This window comes from Rhinopithecus roxellana, chromosome 13 (assembly GCF_007565055.1).
Source record: "Rhinopithecus roxellana isolate Shanxi Qingling chromosome 13, ASM756505v1, whole genome shotgun sequence".
NCBI classification, from domain to species: Eukaryota; Metazoa; Chordata; class Mammalia; order Primates; family Cercopithecidae; genus Rhinopithecus; species Rhinopithecus roxellana.
Window position 1 is genome coordinate 77,468,640 of NC_044561.1, and position 20,483 is coordinate 77,489,122.

Here is a 20,483-nt window from a genome sequence, read left to right on the forward strand (position 1 = left end):
CAGTAGAATGCCAGCTGTTCTGTGCTTTGAAGTTTGTGAGGTGTATTCTTCACACTTCTGAGGGGAAGAACACTCCGCTCTGGAAAGCTTTTTGGCTCTAAGCCTGAGGGCTGCTGTGGGGACCCTCTCCATCTCTCTACACTCTTCCTGGTGGCATGAGCTGCAGGTCAGGCCTCATCGCAGGGAATCCCAAGGCTCACATCCTTAAAACAGATTATTTCAGAGGGAAAAGGGCCTTGTGCCCTGGCCTCCACAGCAGTCCCCATGAAGGGCCTGCAGGGGACTTGCCCCTGCCTGTGTCTGACACTTTGTCCAGGAAGAGGGATTCTGTCTAGCCTGGGCCTATGCACCCCTGAGGCAGAGGCAGGAGGACCAGGCCATTGACAGCCCACCAGAGTTGTGAGAGATGAAGGAGGAGCACCCCTCAAGACGCAGAGACCTTGGCAGACAGGAGGGGCAGGTGCTGCCTGGGACAGTCATGCTGGGCTAGGCCCTGGACCAGGGAGGGAGTAGAGAGATGTCTGCTTGGGGAAGTCCCTCAGCCTCTCCTGCTTACCAGGCTTGCTGCTTCCAGAGCCTGGACTTCAGTGTGGACGAGAAGGTGAACCTTCTGGAGCTGACCTGGGCCCTTGACAACGAGCTCATGACAGTGGACAGTGCCGTCCAGCAGGCAGCCCTGGCCTGCTACCACCAGGAGCTGAGCTACCAGCAGTAAGAGGCCACAGGGGACTGGGGAACGTGGCAGAGTGGCTGGCCAGGTGGGCCTGGTGGGGGATCTGGGACACACAGGATACCAGTTGGCTCTTGTCCACACCAAATGGTCAGTCCTGGGGCAGGGCTCTGCACACCGTCTGTCCCGTGCTCTCTGGTCCCTGAAGCCGGTGCTCACAGAGGGATAGAGTAGAATCTAGCCACAGAGCATAGACAGGTGAATAGCAGCTGCTCATTCATGTGTCTGGGCTGGGTGGGGCCTGAGGACCTGGGCTGTCTGAGTCCACACAATTTAAGGCTTGCTGGCTTTCCTCCCACTTGTTGAGGTGCTTGGGATCTGTATGTTGGGGGCCCCCACTGAGCCCTTTTTATTGAGGTTTCTAAAGGACAGACCTGAGGTCCCGCCTCATCCTGCTGGTGCAGGCACTCACCAGCGCCAGGTGGAGTCCTGCCACTGCCTCTAGCGCCAGGGGGCTCCCAGACTGGGCTGTCAACAGGAGGAAGAAAAGGTGCTTTTCAAACGTGGTCACAAAGTACCCCATGAGGGGCTGAGAACCCATTCCCTTTTAATTGTGTCTGTTTGCTGTGGCTGACCAGGCCATCCGTCTGCTAAGCAGATTTGCAAAAAGATTGTTGTGTTTTTGTCAATGTTCTGAAGCTGCAGAAAAGATTAACAGAAACCACAATCTCCATCCTAAAGACTGAATTTGTCCACGTGCTGACAGCGGAGCCTCTGGCCTCAGGCAGCTCTACAGATAGAACCAGAGAAAGGCTTGACCAGGTGCCTCCCTTGGCCTTGGGACAGGAAGGGAGAAAAAGCTCCTTCCGTGGGGAAACAGTCACTGGAATAGCAGGTGCCACCAGTGATTTACCCAGTGCCTCAGCCGGGTCAGGGTGGCCACAGAGCTGAGACCACACCCACCCACTGCGTTGTGCTCTGGTTATTCACTGTGTGCTCACTAGGGTGCTGGGATGCCCATGCAGGGCTAACAGGTGGCCAGCCTCCTCCCTGCATTGTGCCCGTTACTGAATTAGGTACTTGTGATCCACACCCAGCTGCCGATGAGAGGGCTCACAGACCAACTCCCATACACCCTGGGGCTACCTAAGCAATGTGGCATGCTGTGGAACTCCAGACTCAGTCTTCCTGGGTTAGAAACCACCAAGAAACTTTCCTTGCCAAGTCATGTGGCCCCTCTCTCTGTGTACACGTCTGGAAAATGGGCATAGCAGTTGTAGAAACTGCCTCAGGAGAGGGCTGGTGGAGCAGCGCCCGCTGTACAGTTGGTGTGCTGGTTTCTATCACTGATGCGGATACGGGGCTCAGAGCCACCTGGCACGGTGGGTCAGGCCAGCAGTGGGATCCCATCTGACCCTGTCTCCTTCCTGTGGCAGAGGGCAGGTGGAGCAGCTGGTGAGGGAGCGTGACAAGGCAAGACAGGACCTGGAGAGGGCCGAGAAGAGGAACCTGGAGTTTGTGAAAGAGATGGATGACTGCCACTCTGCCCTGGAGCAGCTCACCGAGAAGAAAATCAAGTGGGTTCTGGGCCCAGGATTCTTACCCGGGCCTCCCCAGCCCCTTTGAGGGCAGGTAGTGGACACAGGGCTGCCAGGGGCCAGAGCTGCGAGTGTGGCTGAGGGGAGACCCCCCTATTTCACATGAGCCAGGGGGAATCCAGGGGACAAAACCTTGAGAAAGTAGAGCCCTGCTCTTCCGGGGATTGGTGCAGTGCCTGGCCCTGGCTGCGTCCCCGTGGGCTGAGGAGGTCCTGCCTCCTGCCCTTGCTTTGCTGGTCTCTTTCTCACACAAGCCAAGCCTTTCTGCCCCTAGCTGCATGCCTGTGATGCAAGAGGCAGGTGGTTGTGTTGCAAGGGTTGGCAACGGCTTCCTTTTGGCCCAGTAGGTAGAAGGAGCCCAGAGAAGGAACCCAACTCCAGGTATCACAGCTGTAGTGACCCCGGCGTGGGGACAGTTGTGTGGAACAGTGGCTGGATAGACCAGAGAAAAGGATTTCTGATTTTAGTTTTGTTTTTGTTTCTGAGATGGAATCTCCCTCTGTAGCCCAGGCTGGAGTGCAGTGGCGCGATCTTGGCTCACTGCAACCTCCATCTCCCAGGTTCAAGCAGTTCTGCCTCAGCCTCCCAAGGAGCTGGGATTACAGGCGCCCGCCACCACACCCGGCTAATTTTTATATTTTTAGTAGAGATGGGGTTTCACCATGTTGGCTAGGCTGACCAACTCCTGACTTGATCCACCCCCATCGGCCTCCCAAAGTGCTGGGATTACAGGTGTGAGCCACCACGCCTGGCCTTAGATTTCTGATTTGTTTAAGGGTACAACCACCGCACTGCTTCATGAACAGAACATCTGAGGAAATCCCACCCAAGAGGGTGCCCCAGGCTCAGGCAGGGAGAGGGGCTTCTCTATATTATTGGTGGGGCACATGTCTGCCAGGGCTCAGCTGCTGTTCACCTGAAGTTTGCGCATGCCTAGGGGGTCCTCCAGGGGTAGCTCAGGACAGGCTTTCCTGGCTCTGAGTCACAGCTCTTGGGCAGGGTCAGCAAGACATGGCTGGCCTCCCTGCCATTCTCCCTTGTCAGTGGGTCCTCTGCTGGCTCGGGAGGTCTGCCCGAGGCCACAGTCCTGGCCGTGTTGTCCCCACGCCCTTGGGTTCTTGGTCTGCAGGCCGGCCTACCCTGTGCATTGCACAACACAGACACAGCACTCACTGCCATGGCCCTGGTGGCGGTGGCTCAGCTGAGCGTGGCTCACAGAGAAGAGCTATGCACGGTGGAGCCATGTGGTGTGGCACCCTCCAGGGATGCGGGCAGTTTGCCTAGGGTGCTGCAGGGTCCCCAGGGTGAGCCTGCAGATGGGAGCCCGGCCGCTGGCCACATCGCATGTTGGAATTGTGCCAGCTGCACTGTGGGCTGAAGCCTGAAGCTACTTCTCCTTCACCAAAGAAACCCTGAGCATCTTTGTTGTGCAGCTGGGGGTCCAGGGGTTGAGGGGCTACTGATGGGCCCATGGCCTCTGGGGAAGTGATTTTGGTTGGTAAGATGGCTGTGGTGTGTCTCCTGTGTGCACCAGGGGTTGTTGTCTCACTTAACGGCCACTGGGACCAAATAGGCCATTTATTCCCATTGTTCAGCCAAACAAACTGAGTCCTAGAGTAGCTCAGAAACTGGCCCAGTCCTGCAGCAGTGAGCATGGGTGTGTGAAGCTGATGCCCAGGTCTCCCTTCTCCTAGCCTTACACTGTTTCTGGGACAGCCGAAGGCCACTGGTCAGCTTTCTGGGGAGCAAGAATCTCAGGTGGGAGAAGCTTGAGGGCAGAGCCCAGCCACTCTCCTTCAGGCCTCCCAGAGCCAGGCACAGTCCGGGGCCAGCTGTAAGACCAGTGGACCCCCCATCTCCATAACCCATATCCTCAGGGTTTCCACGGATCTGTTCTGGGCAGAAGGGCGTCCCTGCTGCACCTCCTGCAGCCGCCACCTCCATGTGGTTCAGTCCATAGGGGGCGGCTGGGACAGGGTGGGGCCTCACCCCACCTCTGTTTGCCTGCACCTCCCAAGTCCTCTTTCCTTCCAGTGCTGGCTGGGGATGGCCGTACACAGCAGATCCAGATCTACATGCGCCTCTACATGGTGTGAGGAGTTAGTGTGAGTTCGTGGGGCCTGTGGAGTGCAAGGGCATGTGGGGTCCAATGAGGGTGCTGTGAGCATGCATGGGGCCTCAGGTATGTGGGGTGCAGCGGTGGTGTAGTGCGAGTGCGTGGGGCCCATGGGGTGCACTGGCGGTGCAGTGCATGTGTGTGGGGCCCATGGGGTGCACTGGGGGTGCTGTGAGTGTATGTGGAGCCTGTGTGGTGCCATGTGGGTGCTATGAGTGTGCGTGGGGCCTGTGGGGTGCAGTGGGGGTGCTGTGTGCGTGGGGTCCAGTGGGAGGTGCTGTGGCCTGCGGGCCCCCTGGAGTGTACGTTCTTGGTGCCACTGTCTCCTGTGGCTGTGGTGGTGGTGAGAAGCCCCTATCGGACAGTGGTCATTTTCAGGGAAGCTAAAAGTTAAGTCTCCTTTTACCAAACATGAGGAGGTGTCTGGTGAGGCCAAAAACCAGGTACAGGGACAGGTACAGGCAGTGGTTGGGGCCCTTGCCCTCCACGTGGAAGAGCTGGGCCAGGCCTCAAGGCCCGAGTTCCCTGCTCTGAGCATGGAAGGCATTTCATTAGGAAGCTGTATATCCCTGCTCCTGTGGGCAGGAAGAGTCTCTGTGGTCTCCGTCAGCTGAGCTATTCTGGGCCAGCCTTGCAGCGTCATCGTTCCCACCTGGCTGAGGAATTCCTAGAGGAGGGACCAAAAGATGCCCCCCGACCCCTAGGGGAGGTGACCTTGGCTTTGTTGCTTAAGACGTTCTCATAGCTCCCTGCCTTCCAGGGCGCACATGAGGCCAGTTTGGATCTCCACAGAGGAGACAGTTGCTAACATTTAGGAGCTGAAAGTATGTCAGGGAGACCCACGGGGAGCTCCAGGAACTCATTTCCTCTCCCTGGAGGCCCCCTCCTTTCTCCTGATGGCTCTATTGTAAGCTCAGTTCGTCTGTCTCTCCCTTTCATCCTGAGTGTCAGGATCCAGCTATCCCTGTTGGTGCCACAGGTATCTTGGTGCTGCCTCTCAGGACCTAAGGGGCTGGGCTCTGACCTCCAACAACCTCTCTCTCCCGAGCACAGCCTCATCCCAGCCTGGCGGTTAGCAGAGCTCCTAGACAAGGGTGCTCCTTGTGAGACACTTGTGTTCAAAGCTGGAAGTAAGTTGACTTTCATACTCAGTTTGAGTAACTGAGAACTGATTTGCTTCTGTCCACACATGTATAGCTTGATTCTCTCCCAACCATTTGGAAAGACTTGTGTGAATTGTCTTTCCCAGGGTTAGAGGATTGGAAACACGAAGGCAGCACCTCTGTCCTTGAACCTGGTGAAGGGATGCATTAGAGGTGCTGAGCTGCAGCCTCAGAACCCACGTGGCCCTGAGAGCTTGGGTTTTGTCCCATGAGCAGTGGGAGTTATAAGTAGGTTTCTGTAAGTAGCTTTTATTATTGCATTAGGTTTTCCTTATTATAAACGTAATGAGTGATATATGTTTATTGTACACATTTTAGAAAATACAATTAAAGGAAAGATAAACCCAGAAATCTCACTTTCCAGGGGGTATCACTGTTTACATTTTCTATATGTCTTTCACCTTTTTTTCTATGCACATAATTCTTAAAAAATGATACCATGTTGTGGCAGGGTGCAGTGGCTCACGCCTGTAATCCCAGCACTTTGGGGGGCCGAGGCGGGCAGATCATGAGGTCAGGAGATCGAGACCATCCTGGCTAACATGGTGAAACCCCGTCTCTACTAGAAAATACAAAAAATTAGCTGGGCGTGGTAGCTGGCGCCTGTAGTCCCAGCTACTTGGGAGGCTGAGGCAGGAGAATGGCGTAAACCTGGGTGGTGGAACTTGCAGTGAGTGGCGATTGTGCCACTGCACTCCAGCCTGGGCAGCAGAGCGAGACTCTGTCTCAAAAAAAAAAAAAAAAATTGGTATCATGTTGTATATGCTTTTCTGATGGCCACAGAGCATCTCACATGGGTCTTTGTGTGGATCTGCTGTAATTTATTTGACCATTTCCCTATTTTTATATATTTCAAAAGTTTTTAAAGAGTAGGCTGATGGGGCTGGGCACGGTGGCTCACACCTGTAATCTCAGCACTTTGGGAGGCCGAGACGGGCGGATCATGAGGTCAGAAGATCGAGACCATCCTGGCTAACACGGTGAAACCCTGTCTCTACTAAAAAATACAAAAAACTAGCCGGGCGAGGTGGCGGGCACCTGTAGTCCCAGCTACTTGGGAGGAGAACGGCGTGAACCCGGGAGGCGGAGCTTGCAATGAGCCAAGGTCCGGCCACTGCACTCCACCCTGGGCCACAGAGCGAGACTCCGTATCCAAAAAAAAAAAAAAAAAAGAGTAGGCTGATAGGAAATATGTAGCTTTAACACTACCCCAAAAGATTTGTGGAGTATTATATTACTCAGATTATTGTACTTCCTTCATACTCTTCCCTTTAGAGTGTTGTTTCTTTAAAGTTCTGAGCCAAGATTAAAAGCCCGGGCTCTGGGGCCCAGGTGTCTCGGACTTGGTTATGGGCGTCACCAGGCTTCTGCAGAATCGGGGCCTCACTGGTCTTCAGTCTGGGTAGACGTGGTCTGAGAATTCCTGTGAAGCTGCTGTTTCAGAGATGAGACTGAGCGTTGAACACTGTTTTTCCTGCTAATGGAAGTGGTTATTGCAAAAGATGAATGTAGCATCTGAGAAAAAAATGCCCCCCACCTCTTCCTCGGATTGCTTTGGGAATTCACTGTCCATGGGTTTCATGCTGCCTGCCTCTTTGGGAGGGAGGTGATTTTCATGTGCATTTGGTATCAAAAGTCTTTAAAGGGCTGTTGCCTGCCATGTACATCGGGTGGAGGGGCCACCTTGGGACTCAGCCCAGGGAGCTGTGCTCCTCGCTGTGAGGGGGCAGCTGGTGGCATTTGCCATGTGACCCACCAGATCCCCTTGTCTGGGGTCACCTCCACCAGCCCCTGAGGGAGGAGCACCAACCCTCAGATTTGCCTCCCAGCATGGCAGGATGGCCCTGCATGTGCTGAGGACAGGGGCGTTTCTGAGAGGGAGGAGGCTAGGAAGGTGGTGACGTGGGCCTGGGTGGCCCTGAAATGACATGTCTGACATGTGATGTGTGACATGTTACAGGCATCTGGAGCAGGGGTACCGGGAAAGGCTGAGCCTCCTGCGGTCTGAGGTGGAGGCAGAGCGAGAGCTGTTCTGGGAGCAGGCCCACAAGCAGAGGGCCGCGCTAGAGTGGGACATGGGGCGCCTGCAGGCTGAGGAGGCTGGCCTCCGTGAGAAGCTGACCCTGGCCCTGAAGGTAGGGGCATCCCCAGCTCATCCAAGAAGCTGGGGGGAGCCTGAGCGTTCCCCACACCCATGTCATCCTGGCTGAGGATCCAGATCACACCTGCCAGTGCCCTCAAGCTTATGTTTCAGGGCAGGGCCTGAGGGAGCAGAGCCTGAGGTGTCCCACGCGCTGCAGAGCAGAAGGGGTCCTGGCTTGCCAGCAGGACGTTGCCCCTCCTTCCCCGCCACTCCCACTCTCTGCCCTGGGCCAGGTGGACCTGAGGTCAGGGAGGACCAGCATCCACAGCCAGCAGTGCTTCAACCCCAGAAACCAGGAACACCTGTGGGGGCAGCAAAGCGACCAGAACCTAAAGCCCAGCCTGCCTGAGGCTGGGTTTGTGGCCTGGAGCTGATGGGGTTTGATGGGCTTTGGTGAGTGTCTCACACCTGTCACCTGACATTGACTACAGTGAGGCATTGCAGTGGGACAGAGGTGCTGGCTCTTCCTGTGCTGGTTCCTGCTCTGCTCCCACCTGTGTCCTCCTCTCCTAACTCCCCACACCTGCCCCACCTCCCAGAAGGAGGGACTGAGCAGCCTGAGCCCCCAAACAGCCTTGCTGTCCACCCTTCTCACCGCAGTCCCCCACCATCTGCAGACGCTGCCTCCTTCCCCAGCGACGGCCATCTGAGCTGTCCTGGTGCAATATCAGATCGATGGTTTAGGTATGGCTCTGGAAGCATGCCTTTTCTGTAATACTTTTGCAATGCTTTTGTATTCCCCACCCTTTCTTTTTTTTTTTTTTTTTCTTTTTTTTTTTGGGATGGAGTCTCGCTCTGTTGCCCAGGCTGGAGTGCAGTGGCAGTCTCCACTCACTGCAAGCTCCGCCTCCCAGGTTCACACCATTCTCCTGCCTCAGCCTCCTGAGTAGCGGGGACTACAGGCTCCCGCCACCACGCCTGGCATATTTTTTGTATTTTTAGTAGAGTCAGGGTTTCACCATGTTAGCCAGGATGGTCTTGATTTCCTGACCTTGTGATCTGCCCGCCTCGGTCTCCCAAAGTGCTGGGATTACAGGCGTCAGCCACTGCACCCAGCTCCCCACCCTTTCTTGTATGACTCATGGCCTTTCTGAGCACAGAGTAAGGGAGGGGACAAGAGAAGTGAAGACGATGGGGTAGCCACAGTCTGGGTGGGCTCTGGGGTCTGTCCTGGGAGGCTGGGGGCCATCCCCGGCACAGCCGCCTGCACAGCACCAGGTGCCTCGTGAGCGGCGGGTGGGGGTTCTTTCCTGATGCCCAGTGCTGTGGGGAGCAAGCCTCTCACCTACCTCCTGCACACATCCCCTCCGTCCTGCAGGAGCCTGATGAGCCACTGGCCTGTGTCTCCTAGGAAAACAGTCGCCTACAGAAGGAGATTGTGGAAGTGGCAGAAAAGCTTTCAGATTCGGAGAGGCTGGCCCTAAAGCTGCAGAAGGACCTAGAGTTTGTGCTGAAGGACAAGGCGCGTCCCTTTGCTGACAGTCACCTCCAGAGGGAAGGGCCTGCTGGGCAGAGTGGGGGTGGCGGGGGCGGCGGGGAGAGATGCGGCAGGTAACGGAATTCGGTATTCTCCTAAAATTTTGAATGAAGAGAAAGCATGAGGCCTTCCCTCTGCTTCCTCTGCGTGACGATGTGGGGGGCTGTCTGCCTGCGCAGCACAACTGCTCACTAGCGACAGCTTCAGTGGTGGGGGTCGTGGAGGGAGAGCAGGGCCCTCCCTGGCTGTCACCTTGGGAGGAGGACGGGGAGAGGGGCTGCCCAGGGCCAGGGTCTGGGCTCCAGGGATGAGTGTGGCCACCTTAGATAAATCTGGAAAATCCTTCTGCCTTGTGACCTTCTAGACGGGGGAGTAGAGAGCAGGAGGGGGCATGGCAGCTGTACCTGGAGATGTAGCGCCTGGTGTTGGCGGAAGCTGGGCAGGTTCTTGGAGCCCAGGGGCTGGAGAAGCAGGTCCCCCGTCTGTCCGAGGCCCACCCGTGACTTCCTGTGTGTCTGACTTTCAGCTGGAGCCACAGAGTGCCGAGCTCCTGGCCCAGGAGGAGCGGTTCGCAGCAGTCCTGAAGGAATACGAGCTCAAGTGCCGGGTACGTGCCCCGCTCTGCCTGCCTTGTAGTCTCATGTCCAGGCTCTGGGTCTCCACACGCAGGTGGTTCACAGGAACGCAGAAGTGTCTGCTCCAGGGAGAGCCTCTGCTTGCGGCCGTTCTTGACCATGGCCTTGCCACACTCCTAGACTTAGGGGTCCCTGGCTCTCGTTGCCACCTATCCTGAAGGCCACCTCTGTGTGTCCAGGCACCATGCAGAGCATTGTCATCTTCTGTTGTTCATGTTTAGCTTTCCTGGGCCAAACCTGCCACGCGTGTCCGTTTGTTAGTTGGAGACACAGGAGTGCAGGGCACAGTGGACGCAGTGAATGAATCTTAAACCCAGGAGGACCCGCGTACACCCTTAACGTTCTCAAGGACCTCAAAGAGCTTTTGTTGATGTAGGTTATGTGGATTAAATTTAATATTTACCATGGTAAAAATTAAAGTGGAAATTTTTTAAATTTATTAATTTATTTAAGAATAATAATGTAATAATAGGTTAGCATAAACAGCCTATTTTGGGGAACATAGCTGTTTTCCAAAAGAAAGACAAACTAGCCAGGCATGTGCTGTGGTGTTGCATTCTTGCCAGCCTCCTCACTGGCCGGCCCAGCGGAGGACGGGATGCTCAAACCTGCTGCTGCGTCAGTCCCTCGTGATATCACATGACACAGAGCATCTGGAATTGCCATGTACCCCGAAAGAGAATGAGCGCAAGGAGGCCGGAAGCGGTGGCTCACAAGGTCAGGAGTTCAAGACCAGCCTGGCCAAGATGGTGAAACCCCATCTCTACTAAAAATACAAAACTTAGCTGGGCGTGGTGGTATACGCCTGTAGTCCCAGCTACTCAGGAGGCTGAGGCAGGAGAATCACTTGAACCCAAGAGGCGGAGATTGCCGTGAGCCAAGATTGCGCCACTGCACTCCAGCCTGGGCAACAGAGCGAGACTCCTTCTCCCACAAAAAAAAAGAGAATGAGTGCAAAGAAGTCACTTCACACCTCAACGTGCCACACATTCATCTGCCCCGCTGGGCCATGTGTGGGCTGCTGGGAGGCCTGGACGTCCACCCTCACAGCCTGTGTTTCTGGTTCTGTCGGACATAGAGTGATTGTTCAGGTTCAGAGCCTGCAGTTGGACCACCACCCTCCTTGGCACATTTTGAATGCAAGCTGCCAGGTTCTGGGGCATTCCAAAGCCTCCATTTCTTCCCCTCCCTGCTCACCTGAGCATGCAGAGACTGTGGAATGTTTTAAAGCTCAGGTGTTTCCCTAGATCTGCAAGAATGTTTCTGTGAGGAAAGCCTGGTTCCAGTGCCTTGAAGGCCGCCTCGCAGATGAGCCGATGGCTGGCCCAGCCAGCGCCCCGTGGGTCTCACCCCACAGGACCCATCTTCTTGAAGAAAATTCTGTGTAGAAGAAAACAAACGAGTTGAGTTGGGTTGATTATTAACAATACAGAAAAGTTACTTTATCTCTAGTCATTCACCACATGGTTCTTTCACAGGCAGCTCCTTGTTAGGTTTTAACTTACCAAAAGTTAATTTATGCAGAACTTACACAGAAACATTTTTTTCACCGTCAAAACCCCAGTCCTTGACCCACCTGCCCCTCTTACATCCTGGCATACAGAGGGTTAGGTCCAAACGAGTTATAACAGTAGGCACTGAACCCAGCCAAGCGCTCAGCATCAGGAATGGCTGGGTATGTTATGACTGTTGTTCTAACAGAACCCTGTATAGGCTTGAAAATAACATGGAAGTGGAAGATTTTAGGCATGGAATTCTCTCCAGGCGGCATTGCCAGGTGAACAGAGATAAGTCACATGCATCCACAAATAACAGACATTTAAGACCCTGTATAATCTGCTCCCCCCACCCAGCAAAAATGAGAAAAAAATCTGAAGGTATCAGTAGAGCCTGCTTACTGTTCACTCATTCATTTCTCCTGCAAGTTAGCTTTAGTAATAATTTTAATAAAAATTTTCAAGTTGGGCAACCATAGTTTATAACTATATGAACAGGTGATGATCTGAAACTGACTTAATTTTACCCGGTGGATAATCGCTAGTTACCTTGGGTGGTGATGCCACAGCACAACTGGTTTTAGTTACAGCTCATTCTTTCCATGTGTGAATCTTTTTTTTTTTTTTTTTTTGAGGCAGAGTCTCGCTCTGTGGCCCAGGCTGGAGTGCAGTGGCCGGATCTCAGCTCACTGCAAGCTCTGCCTCCCGGGTTTACGCCATTCTCCTGCCTCAGCCTCCCGAGTAGCTGGGACTACAGGCGCCCGCCACCTCGCCTGGCTAGTTTTTTGTATTTTTTTTTTAGTAGAGACGGGGTTTCACCGTGTTAGCCAGTATGGTCTCGATCTCCTAACCTCGTGATCTGCCTATCTCGGCCTCCCAAAGTGCTGGGATTACAGGCTTGAGCCACCGCGCCCGGCCGGTCCATGTGTGAATCTTAAGTCCACATCACCCCATGCTGAAAATCTGTGATTGTTTCTGGGGATACTGTGATGGTCATTGTTAAGTGAGCAATCGATGTGAAATTTGAAATTTGAGCAGGTATTATGGAGAAAATATCTGTCTGTGAAGCTGGTAAGTCATGAGCTGCCCTATAGCCAGAGAACCAGAGAAAGCATTGTTGTTCGATTTTAAGGGTCTGTTCTCGATTCACTGTGAATGATCTCCCTCCCATGTAAAGTGACCCTGACTTTGTCCTGCCGCACGTTGCTTTGCAACCCCAGAGGATCGAGGTGAGCCCGAGTTTGCGTTCTCAGTGGCTGTGCTTCCCCCTTCCTGTCTGTGGTTTGCCTCCGTCTGGGCACCCTGCCATCATTTCCTGCACGTCTCATTCTCCTTTTGAGAATCCTGTGTGTGGTGAGCGGCGTCACCTTCCTTGTGCCTCGACTGGTGTGTGTGGGGTGGGTGGGGCCTGCCGTGCGGCCACTGGGGTCCAGACAGTGCACTGCTAGGACTGCAGCTGCATGTGGGCTGCCGGCTTCCTCCTCTTGTAGCTGCTGGAGCAGACTCAGAACCTAGAGATAACCTGCCATTAATAGGTTCCTTTAGTGCCCTGGATTTTTCAAATTTAAAACCCTTCTTTCTTTAACATGATTCTGTTACTTAAAGACATGCTATTCTTTTCATCTGGGGTTCTTTCAATTTTATTTTTTGAAACAGCAGAGATATTTTATATTTAAATGCTAACCTGTTTATTCAGATATTTCCCCTTTCCTTTTTTTGGATATTTTTTGTCTGTTTCAAACTAACATTTAGAACATTTAAAAACTTTTTATATGAAAACAATTTCAAACTTTCATAGTTACAAACAAAACTAGTACACAGAACACCTGTCTGTGTACCTTTTACCCACATGCACCTGTTCACACTTCACCCCGTTGGCTCTGCCTTCACATACCCGCTCACTGGCTTGTTGGTGTGGGTGTGAACGTGTAGACATCGTTATTTCTGAACCACAGCCTCAAGTAATCCAAAGGAAACATCAGCAAACCCCAACGTGAGACCATTTCTATGAAAAATGGGCAGGAAGAACAGTGTTCTTCAAAATTATCAATGTCATAAAAGACAAAGAAAGGCTGTGGGAATGTTTCAGAGTCAAGGACGTTAAAGGAACAGGACAACTGAAGGCAGCACCTGGCCCTGGACAAAACACTGGAGAATCCACTGAGAAAAGGAGAAAACGCTGTGATCGTCACGATATCCAAGTTTTATTTACTATACCTTCTAAAGCCTAGTTCATAATAGATTTTTACAATAATAATGTTTGATTTAATAAAAATTAAGACCCATTGATCAAAAACACAAATGGGAGTAAATGTTTGTGAATTATGTATTTATCTGATAAAAGACTTGGATCCAGAATATATGAAAACTCTCTCCGAATATGAATACATTACCTAATAAGAAAAAGGTGTATAAGTACCCATAAAGATACTAAACATCATGATTTAGCATCCGAGGGTCAGATACGCACATCCTGACCCTTCATGGCCCAGTGCTTGTGTGCACTTCCTAAGAAACGCTTCCTCTGCCGGGCGCAGTGGCTCACGTCTGTAATCCCAGCACTTTGGGAGGCCGAGGCGGGCGGATCACGAGCTCAGGAGATCGAGGTCAGCCTGGCTAACACGGTGAAACTCCATCTCTACTGAAAATACAAAAACTAGGTGGGCGTGGTGGTGGGCACCTGTAGTCCCAGCCACTCAGGAGGCTGAGGCAGGAGAATGGCGTGAACCCGGGAGGCGGAGCTTGCAGTGAGCCAAGATCGCGCCACTGCACTCCAGCCTGGGCAACAGAGCGGGACTCCGTCTCAAAAAAAAAAAAAAAAAAAAAAAGAAACGCTTCCTCCTGTTCTGCTGGCAGTGCTGTGCAGCTTCCTGCTGCTACAGGTGATCATGCAGAGTTCAAGGATTTGCAAGTTGCTTATTAAGCCTTTGGTAGGCTTCAAATTGATGCAGGCTTTAAACCACAGAAATTTGTAAAAGCCACAAGCGAGGGCTTTTATTTCCTGGAGAGTAAATTTTCCAACACCTGACTGAGTATTTTCTCCATGACTGAGGCATGCTTGCTAGCTTCATGAACTGCCATCGAAGCAACATATTACTTGCTGGCCGAGTTCCGCTTCCCTTAGTGCATCCACCCAGGGCCAGGTGGTTTCTTTAATGTCCTTTACTCTGACTCATTTCCTTTCTTTGTCTTTATGACATTGATATTTTTGAAGAATGTTGTCCTCCTCGCTTTTTCATAGCAACGTTCTCGTTTTGTGTGTTTCTGATGTTTCCTGTTCATAGCCCTGAGGCTGTGTGTCCTTGACTGGCACAGCACATGGGTGGTGATGTGCCCCGCTCGCTGGTGTTGCGTCTGATCTCTCAACCGAGGTGTCACCTGGTTTCTCTGCTCTGTAATCACCACTTTTTCTCCCCTGCAACTATTAATAATACACAGTCAGCGGAGAGACACTTTAAGACTATGCAAATATCCTGCCTTCATCAGAATTTTCCCTGGATTTAGCATCACGCTGCCACGGTGTCCTAGCCTTCCCGTCGCCTACGCAGCCTCCACTTGCTCCAGTGTCTGCTTACCGACATCATCCCTTCTTTTTGACATGTTCTTCTCTGCTTTGCAGCATATGATCTGAAGCAAATGGTTTATTTGGTGGTTAAAGCTGCAGAACCCTTTGCAAATTCAGCAGCCACTGAGGAAGGAATCCTACTCTTACTCAGGGCACTGCCTGACATGCAACATGCACACTGCAGCACCACTGCGGTTCCAACAAAGACTGTAGCTTCTGGTGGTGACAGTACTCTGCATTTTCTTTTCTCTTTTTTTTGAGACAGAGTCTCGCTCTGTCACCAGGCTGGAGTGCAGTGGCATGATCTCGGCTCACTGCAACCTATGCCTCTCGGGTTAAAGCGATTCTCCTGCCTCAGCCTCCCGAGTAGCTGGGACTACAGGCACCTGCTACCATGCCCGGATAATTTTTGTATTTTTAGTAGAGAACGGGGTTTCGCCATGTTGGCCAGGATGGTCTCTTGACCTCATGATCTGCCGACCTCAGCCTCCCAAAGTGCTGGGATTACAGACGTGAGCCACCATGCCCAACCGTACTCTGCATTTTCTACATTTCTCCCCAGTAGCCGCCTTGCTTTTTTCTTTGGGTACCTCCCATATATCCAGTGATAGAAAGTGATGTAAGGGCCAGGCATGGTGGCTTACGCCTGTAATCCCAGCACTTTGGGAGGCTGAGGCGGGCATATCGCTTGAGGCCAGGAGTTTGAGACCAACCTGACCAACATGGTGAAACCCTGTCTCTACTAAAAATACAAAAATAAATTAATTAATTAACCAGGCGTAGTGGCGCACACCTATAATCCCAGCTACTTGGGAGGCTGAGGCAGGAGAATCACTTGAACCTGGTAGGAGGAGGCTGAAGTGAGCTGAGATTGCACCAGTGCACTCCAGCCTGAGGAACAGAGCAAGATTCTGTCTCTAAATAAATAAAGTAAAAATAAAAGTTTTTAAAAGTGATGTAGGGCAGAGAAAGTCAAGAAAGGACCCTTTGTTTTGGCTTATCTCACCATGTCGTTAGCGACTTAAAATCCAGATGGTTTCCTGCTGGAAGCTGGGAAACAACAGGCTGTCACCTCACAGTGCACCTCACCTGCAGGGGACCCTCCTGGAGGCCAGCTCAGCCATCTCGCTGGGCTGAATAGCTGCAGCTGCTAGAGGAGGTGTCTGGCTCTGTCCCTGCAGGACCTGCAGGACCGCAATGATGAGCTGCAAGCTGAGCTGGAAGGCCTATGGGCGCGGCTGCCCAAGAACCAGCACAGCCCCTCATGGAGCCCGGGTGGGTGCAGACGGCAGCTCTCTGGACTCGGCCCAGCAGGTAGGAGCCTGTCCCTGGAAGGGGGCTGACCCAAGGCCTGCTGTTGACACCGAGGCCCAGAGCCAGGAAAGGAGAGTGGAGATGATGAAGATGATGATGTTGCTGTGACCTGAAGGCAGGCGGTCTGCTCTGCAGGGTCTTTCCAAGGAGGATCACAGTGATGCCACAGGGTGACCTTGCAACATGGAAGGTCACCTGGAGAGGGAGGAAGAAGGGAGGCCAAGGTTGGGCAGGCCCAGGTCTGGCCCAGGCTCTTCCCACATCTGAGAGCTGTTTCAGTGACACGGTATTTGCTGAGACTGAAGAGCTAAATCCCGGTGAATGTGCTGGGGCCTCCCAGTACTCAGGCCTATTCAGATGGAGGCTGTCGGGCTTGCCCTTGCTGCTTCTGTGTGATGTGGTAGTTGGCGCCACCCCCCAAGTCTCAGCGAGGCAGGGAGGCACCAGGCACCAAGGGGAGCGGCCCCACCTGACCGAGTGCCCCTGTGCTCCCAGCCAATTGGACTAGGACAAACTTCACGGACCCAGAGGCCCCAGAACCCACATCGAAGTGTTTCTGGCTCCTCTGCAGAGAGAATGGGGGTCCAGGTGCTGCAGCCGCCCTTGAGGTCTGCAGTGCTCCTTTTGGAGGATGGGGTGGCCTCTGCCCACCCAATAGCAGCATTCAGTGCACGTGGCTCCGTGTCCACTGCTATGACAGGAGCCCATGGGGACCCAGCAGTCCCAGCTGCTTCCCTTGCTCCCCCGTCATGGCAACCTCAGCCCCTCAGAGAAGATTTTGCTGCCATCTGTAACCCTGGGAGAACTTCAGAGTTCTCCTTTTGCCCAGAGACTGTTTACTCAATAAAATAAAAGAAATGGGCAATATGGGAACCTCCTAGGGGAGCCTAGTGGGGGCTTTTGTGCATGTGAGACCGACCTCCTGGGACCCCTAAGGCACCCCCTCCCTTGCTGGCTCCTGGATTGGAGTCAGGCTCCCAAGGCGCAGCCCCGACAGCTGGCAGACTCTCAGGAAGCTGCAGGGAGGAGCAAGACCCCGCCGGCCACCCATCCTGGAAACACACATATCCAGGATTGCCTGCACCCAGGGTGGTGACTGTGGGTCTGTAGCCCCATTGATGTCCCACCTGGACGCCGCTGGCCGTCACACCTCCCTGCCCATCAGCCTCAGAGCGCTAATTCCAGCAGGGGTTAGTGTGCCAGACTTGCCTCTCAGAACCTGGCATCATTTGTGCGATGAAATAACAACATAGGGCCACTAAGAAAAGGTTATCTAAATAGATAATCTCTGTGCCCAGTGCTCTGGTCATCTGCACATCATATAAAGCTCTGCACCACCGGGGATCTGCTGTGCCATAGCCCACTCCATCCTGCCATTTCCTGTGTGACCCTGACATCTTCAGCAAACAGGATTTAGGGTGCAGTAAATGTACCACAGCACAGCATATTTTAGAGACTGAAGGGGCTCCTGTGAATGATGTGGGGAGCTATCTATTCTCATCTCTGAGTGTTGTGGTAAATAACGGAATGCTGCGTACTGAGGAGTGCTGACTTTCAGGACACAGTGTCATCCTCATGGCCAGCACCGCCTGCCCCTCATGGATGCTGCCCAAATATCAGATTGGAAGGTTTGGAAGGGGCCCCCGTGGCATCCTCAGTGTGACAAACAGAAGTGTCCTCTTGTTTGCAGGCATTTCATTCCTGGGTAATTCTGTTCCAGTGAGTATAGAAGTGGAGCTGATGATGGAGCAGGTGAAGGAGCATTACCAAGACCTCAGGACCCAGCTGGAGACCAAGGTGAGCGTGGGGCTGTGGGGCTGTGGGGCCCTTGGGAGCAGCTGCTGTGTGTCGGGCAGCTTTACTTGGCCACACTGACATTTCCACGTGTGTCTGCCCTGGAATCCTTTGTCTCATTGTGAGCCCCTGTCGGGAGGTATGTTTGTAGGGAAATGCAAGTAAAACTGACATGCTGCCCGAAGCCTCTTTGGAAGGACACAGGACATAGGATGACTGACGGGAAGGGAATGGTGTGATGCTCTGGAGTGTCACAAGGGGACACTTGAGGCAGCGCCGTGGCCAGCCCTCCTTGCCAGTCTGTGGGTGGGAATCAGTTACTGACTGTGCTCCAAGCCTGAGTGTCCTGGCATTTGCGCCCGAGGTAGCTTAGTGGCTTTGAGGCCAGGGCCATCCTGGATGAAGCTGTCAGGATGAACTTAGCCCTGTTCTCTTCCTAGACTGTGGTGGCTTTTGAGGGACAGTGTCCATGACTTGTCATGTGTCCAGTTCCTCCTTCTGAGTAGCAGCTAGGTGGAGCTGCCTGCGGCCATGCCCTGGGGGATCCCTGAAGGATTAACTGGAAGCTCCGATGAGCCCTGCCCACCATGGTTGGATGGTATTCCTTCCACTGAGGGTCTTCACACTGTTCAGAGTCACTCCGAGGTCCTGTAAACGTTCTACCCTCTGCGTCCCTTGCAGTGCTCGGCCAGATGCTCTAGTGAGCCCCGAGCTTCCTGTCCCTGCCTGCCGCCCTGCCTCAGGGGGAATAGGTGACTCGCACCTCACTAGGCCCTGGGGAGCACCACCAGCATTCATGTCACTGTCCCCTTCAGCATACCCTGGCACCTCAGTGGGCCAGGATGCCGGTCTTTGCACACTGTCCCAGGCGGCTTCGTGTTTCTGTGTTGTGTCAGCAGCCAGATCATTTTTAGGGCCTCCTGGTCCACGGGGCTCATGTTTCTCGTTTTAGGTAAATTACTACGAAAGGGAAATTGCGGCACTGAAAAGGAACTTTGAGAAGGAGAGGAAGGACATGGAGCAGGCTCACAGGCGTGAGGTCAGCGTGCTGGAGGGTCAGAAGGCTGACCTGGAGGAGCGCCACGAGAAGTCTCAGGAGGTCATCTGGGGCCTGCAGGAGCAGCTGCAGGACACAGCCCACGGCCCCGAGCCTGAGTGGATGGGCCTGGCGCCCTGCTGCACCCAGGCACTGTGTGGCCTGGCCCTGCAGCATCAGAGCCACCTGCGGCAGATCAGGTCCGGCTGGCTTCTTTCGAGATTTCAAGTCTGGGGTTTCTTGCCAAGAACCAAAATTTGAAATTAGATTTAGGAAACAACTCAGAATTGCTGTGCCTCCTGACTGGGTGGTTTTCCTCTGGACAGATGGGTGAGTGCCAAAAGAACAGGTCCTGGCACGAGGATTTTGGCTCTAAATTTAAAATATACATTGGAGCATGGTCCGTGAAGCCGTTCACTGTGTAGAAACAGCCCGGTGCTCTGTACCCTCTGCCTCAGCCGTGCCTGGCAGGAGCATCGCCTCCCTTGCTCAGAGCCGCCCACTTCTCCAGGGCCAGGCAGGGTAGTGTGTGGGGAAAGGCCTGAAGCCCTCAACAATGGGAAAGATGGCCAGCTGGGTTAGTGAGATTCCCAAAAAGGCTCAGGTGTGCAAGCGAGACAGAAGGCTTACAGAAAGCCTGCACTGGTGTTTTGTGTGTTCTGGTGTGGGCTACATGTGAAGTGACCGTGTCTATTCTTGTTGGGGGCATGTGAGGTAGGAGAGGAAGTGCCTGGTCATCGCAGACAGGCTGCTGCTCAGCTGGCACCCACTGTCCTGTGGAGAGCATTGGCCCCGGCTTAGAAGAGGATGGGCCCTCCCACCACACTGACCAGGCCACCCCCAGCCTGACAGATAGAAAGTCATCTTTCCGGCCAGACACAGGGGCTCACACCTGTAATCCTAGCACTTTGGGAGGCCAAAGCGGGTAAATCGCTTGAGCTCAGGAGTTCGAGACCACCCTGGCCAACATGGTGAAACCCTGTCTCTACTAAAAACACAAAAAATTAGCTGAGCATGGTAGCAGGCGCCTGTAATCTCAGCTACTCGGGAGGCTGAAGCAGGAGAATCACTTGAATTTGGGAGGCAGAGGTTGCAGTGAGCTGAGATTTCGCCATTACACTCTAGCCTGGGCCACAAAGTGAGACTCTTGTCTCAAAAAAAAAAAAAAAAAAAAAAAAAAAGTCATCTTTCCATCCTGTGCCTCCCCAGGCTTTCAGCTATTTCCCCTTAAAGCCAAGAGTGTGTGGTAAGAGACTGGGTCAGAGTCCCTGCAGACCCCACTGGGGACAGAGGATCAGGCACCAGCAGCCCCCCTCCTCTCAGCACCCAGGCCCTTATGCACCTGGCCCCCACCCCTAGCTGTCTCTGACAGCCTGCTCCTGAGGAACTGCTGTCCCCACTCTGCAGGACTCCCGATCTGCCAACCCTTGGAGGTGGAGCCCCCTCTGACTACTTCCTTGCTCCCCTGCCCTGGCC

At 53.5% G+C, this 20,483-nt stretch overlaps 1 protein-coding gene across 1 annotated transcript in view; it reads left to right on the forward strand.

Annotated features, from left to right (window-relative positions):
• NINL (ninein like) overlaps nucleotides 1–20,483 on the forward strand; it is a 134,405-nt gene that overhangs the window by 89,603 nt on the left and 24,319 nt on the right. Inside the window, exons 9-16 of the mRNA XM_030915808.1 lie at nucleotides 575–711; nucleotides 2,107–2,247; nucleotides 7,508–7,682; nucleotides 9,042–9,152; nucleotides 9,694–9,774; nucleotides 16,045–16,177; nucleotides 17,868–17,974; nucleotides 18,924–19,207. Coding sequence (XP_030771668.1) covers nucleotides 575–711; nucleotides 2,107–2,247; nucleotides 7,508–7,682; nucleotides 9,042–9,152; nucleotides 9,694–9,774; nucleotides 16,045–16,177; nucleotides 17,868–17,974; nucleotides 18,924–19,207 — 1,169 coding nt within the window. The remainder of the gene's footprint in view (nucleotides 1–574; nucleotides 712–2,106; nucleotides 2,248–7,507; nucleotides 7,683–9,041; nucleotides 9,153–9,693; nucleotides 9,775–16,044; nucleotides 16,178–17,867; nucleotides 17,975–18,923; nucleotides 19,208–20,483) is intronic.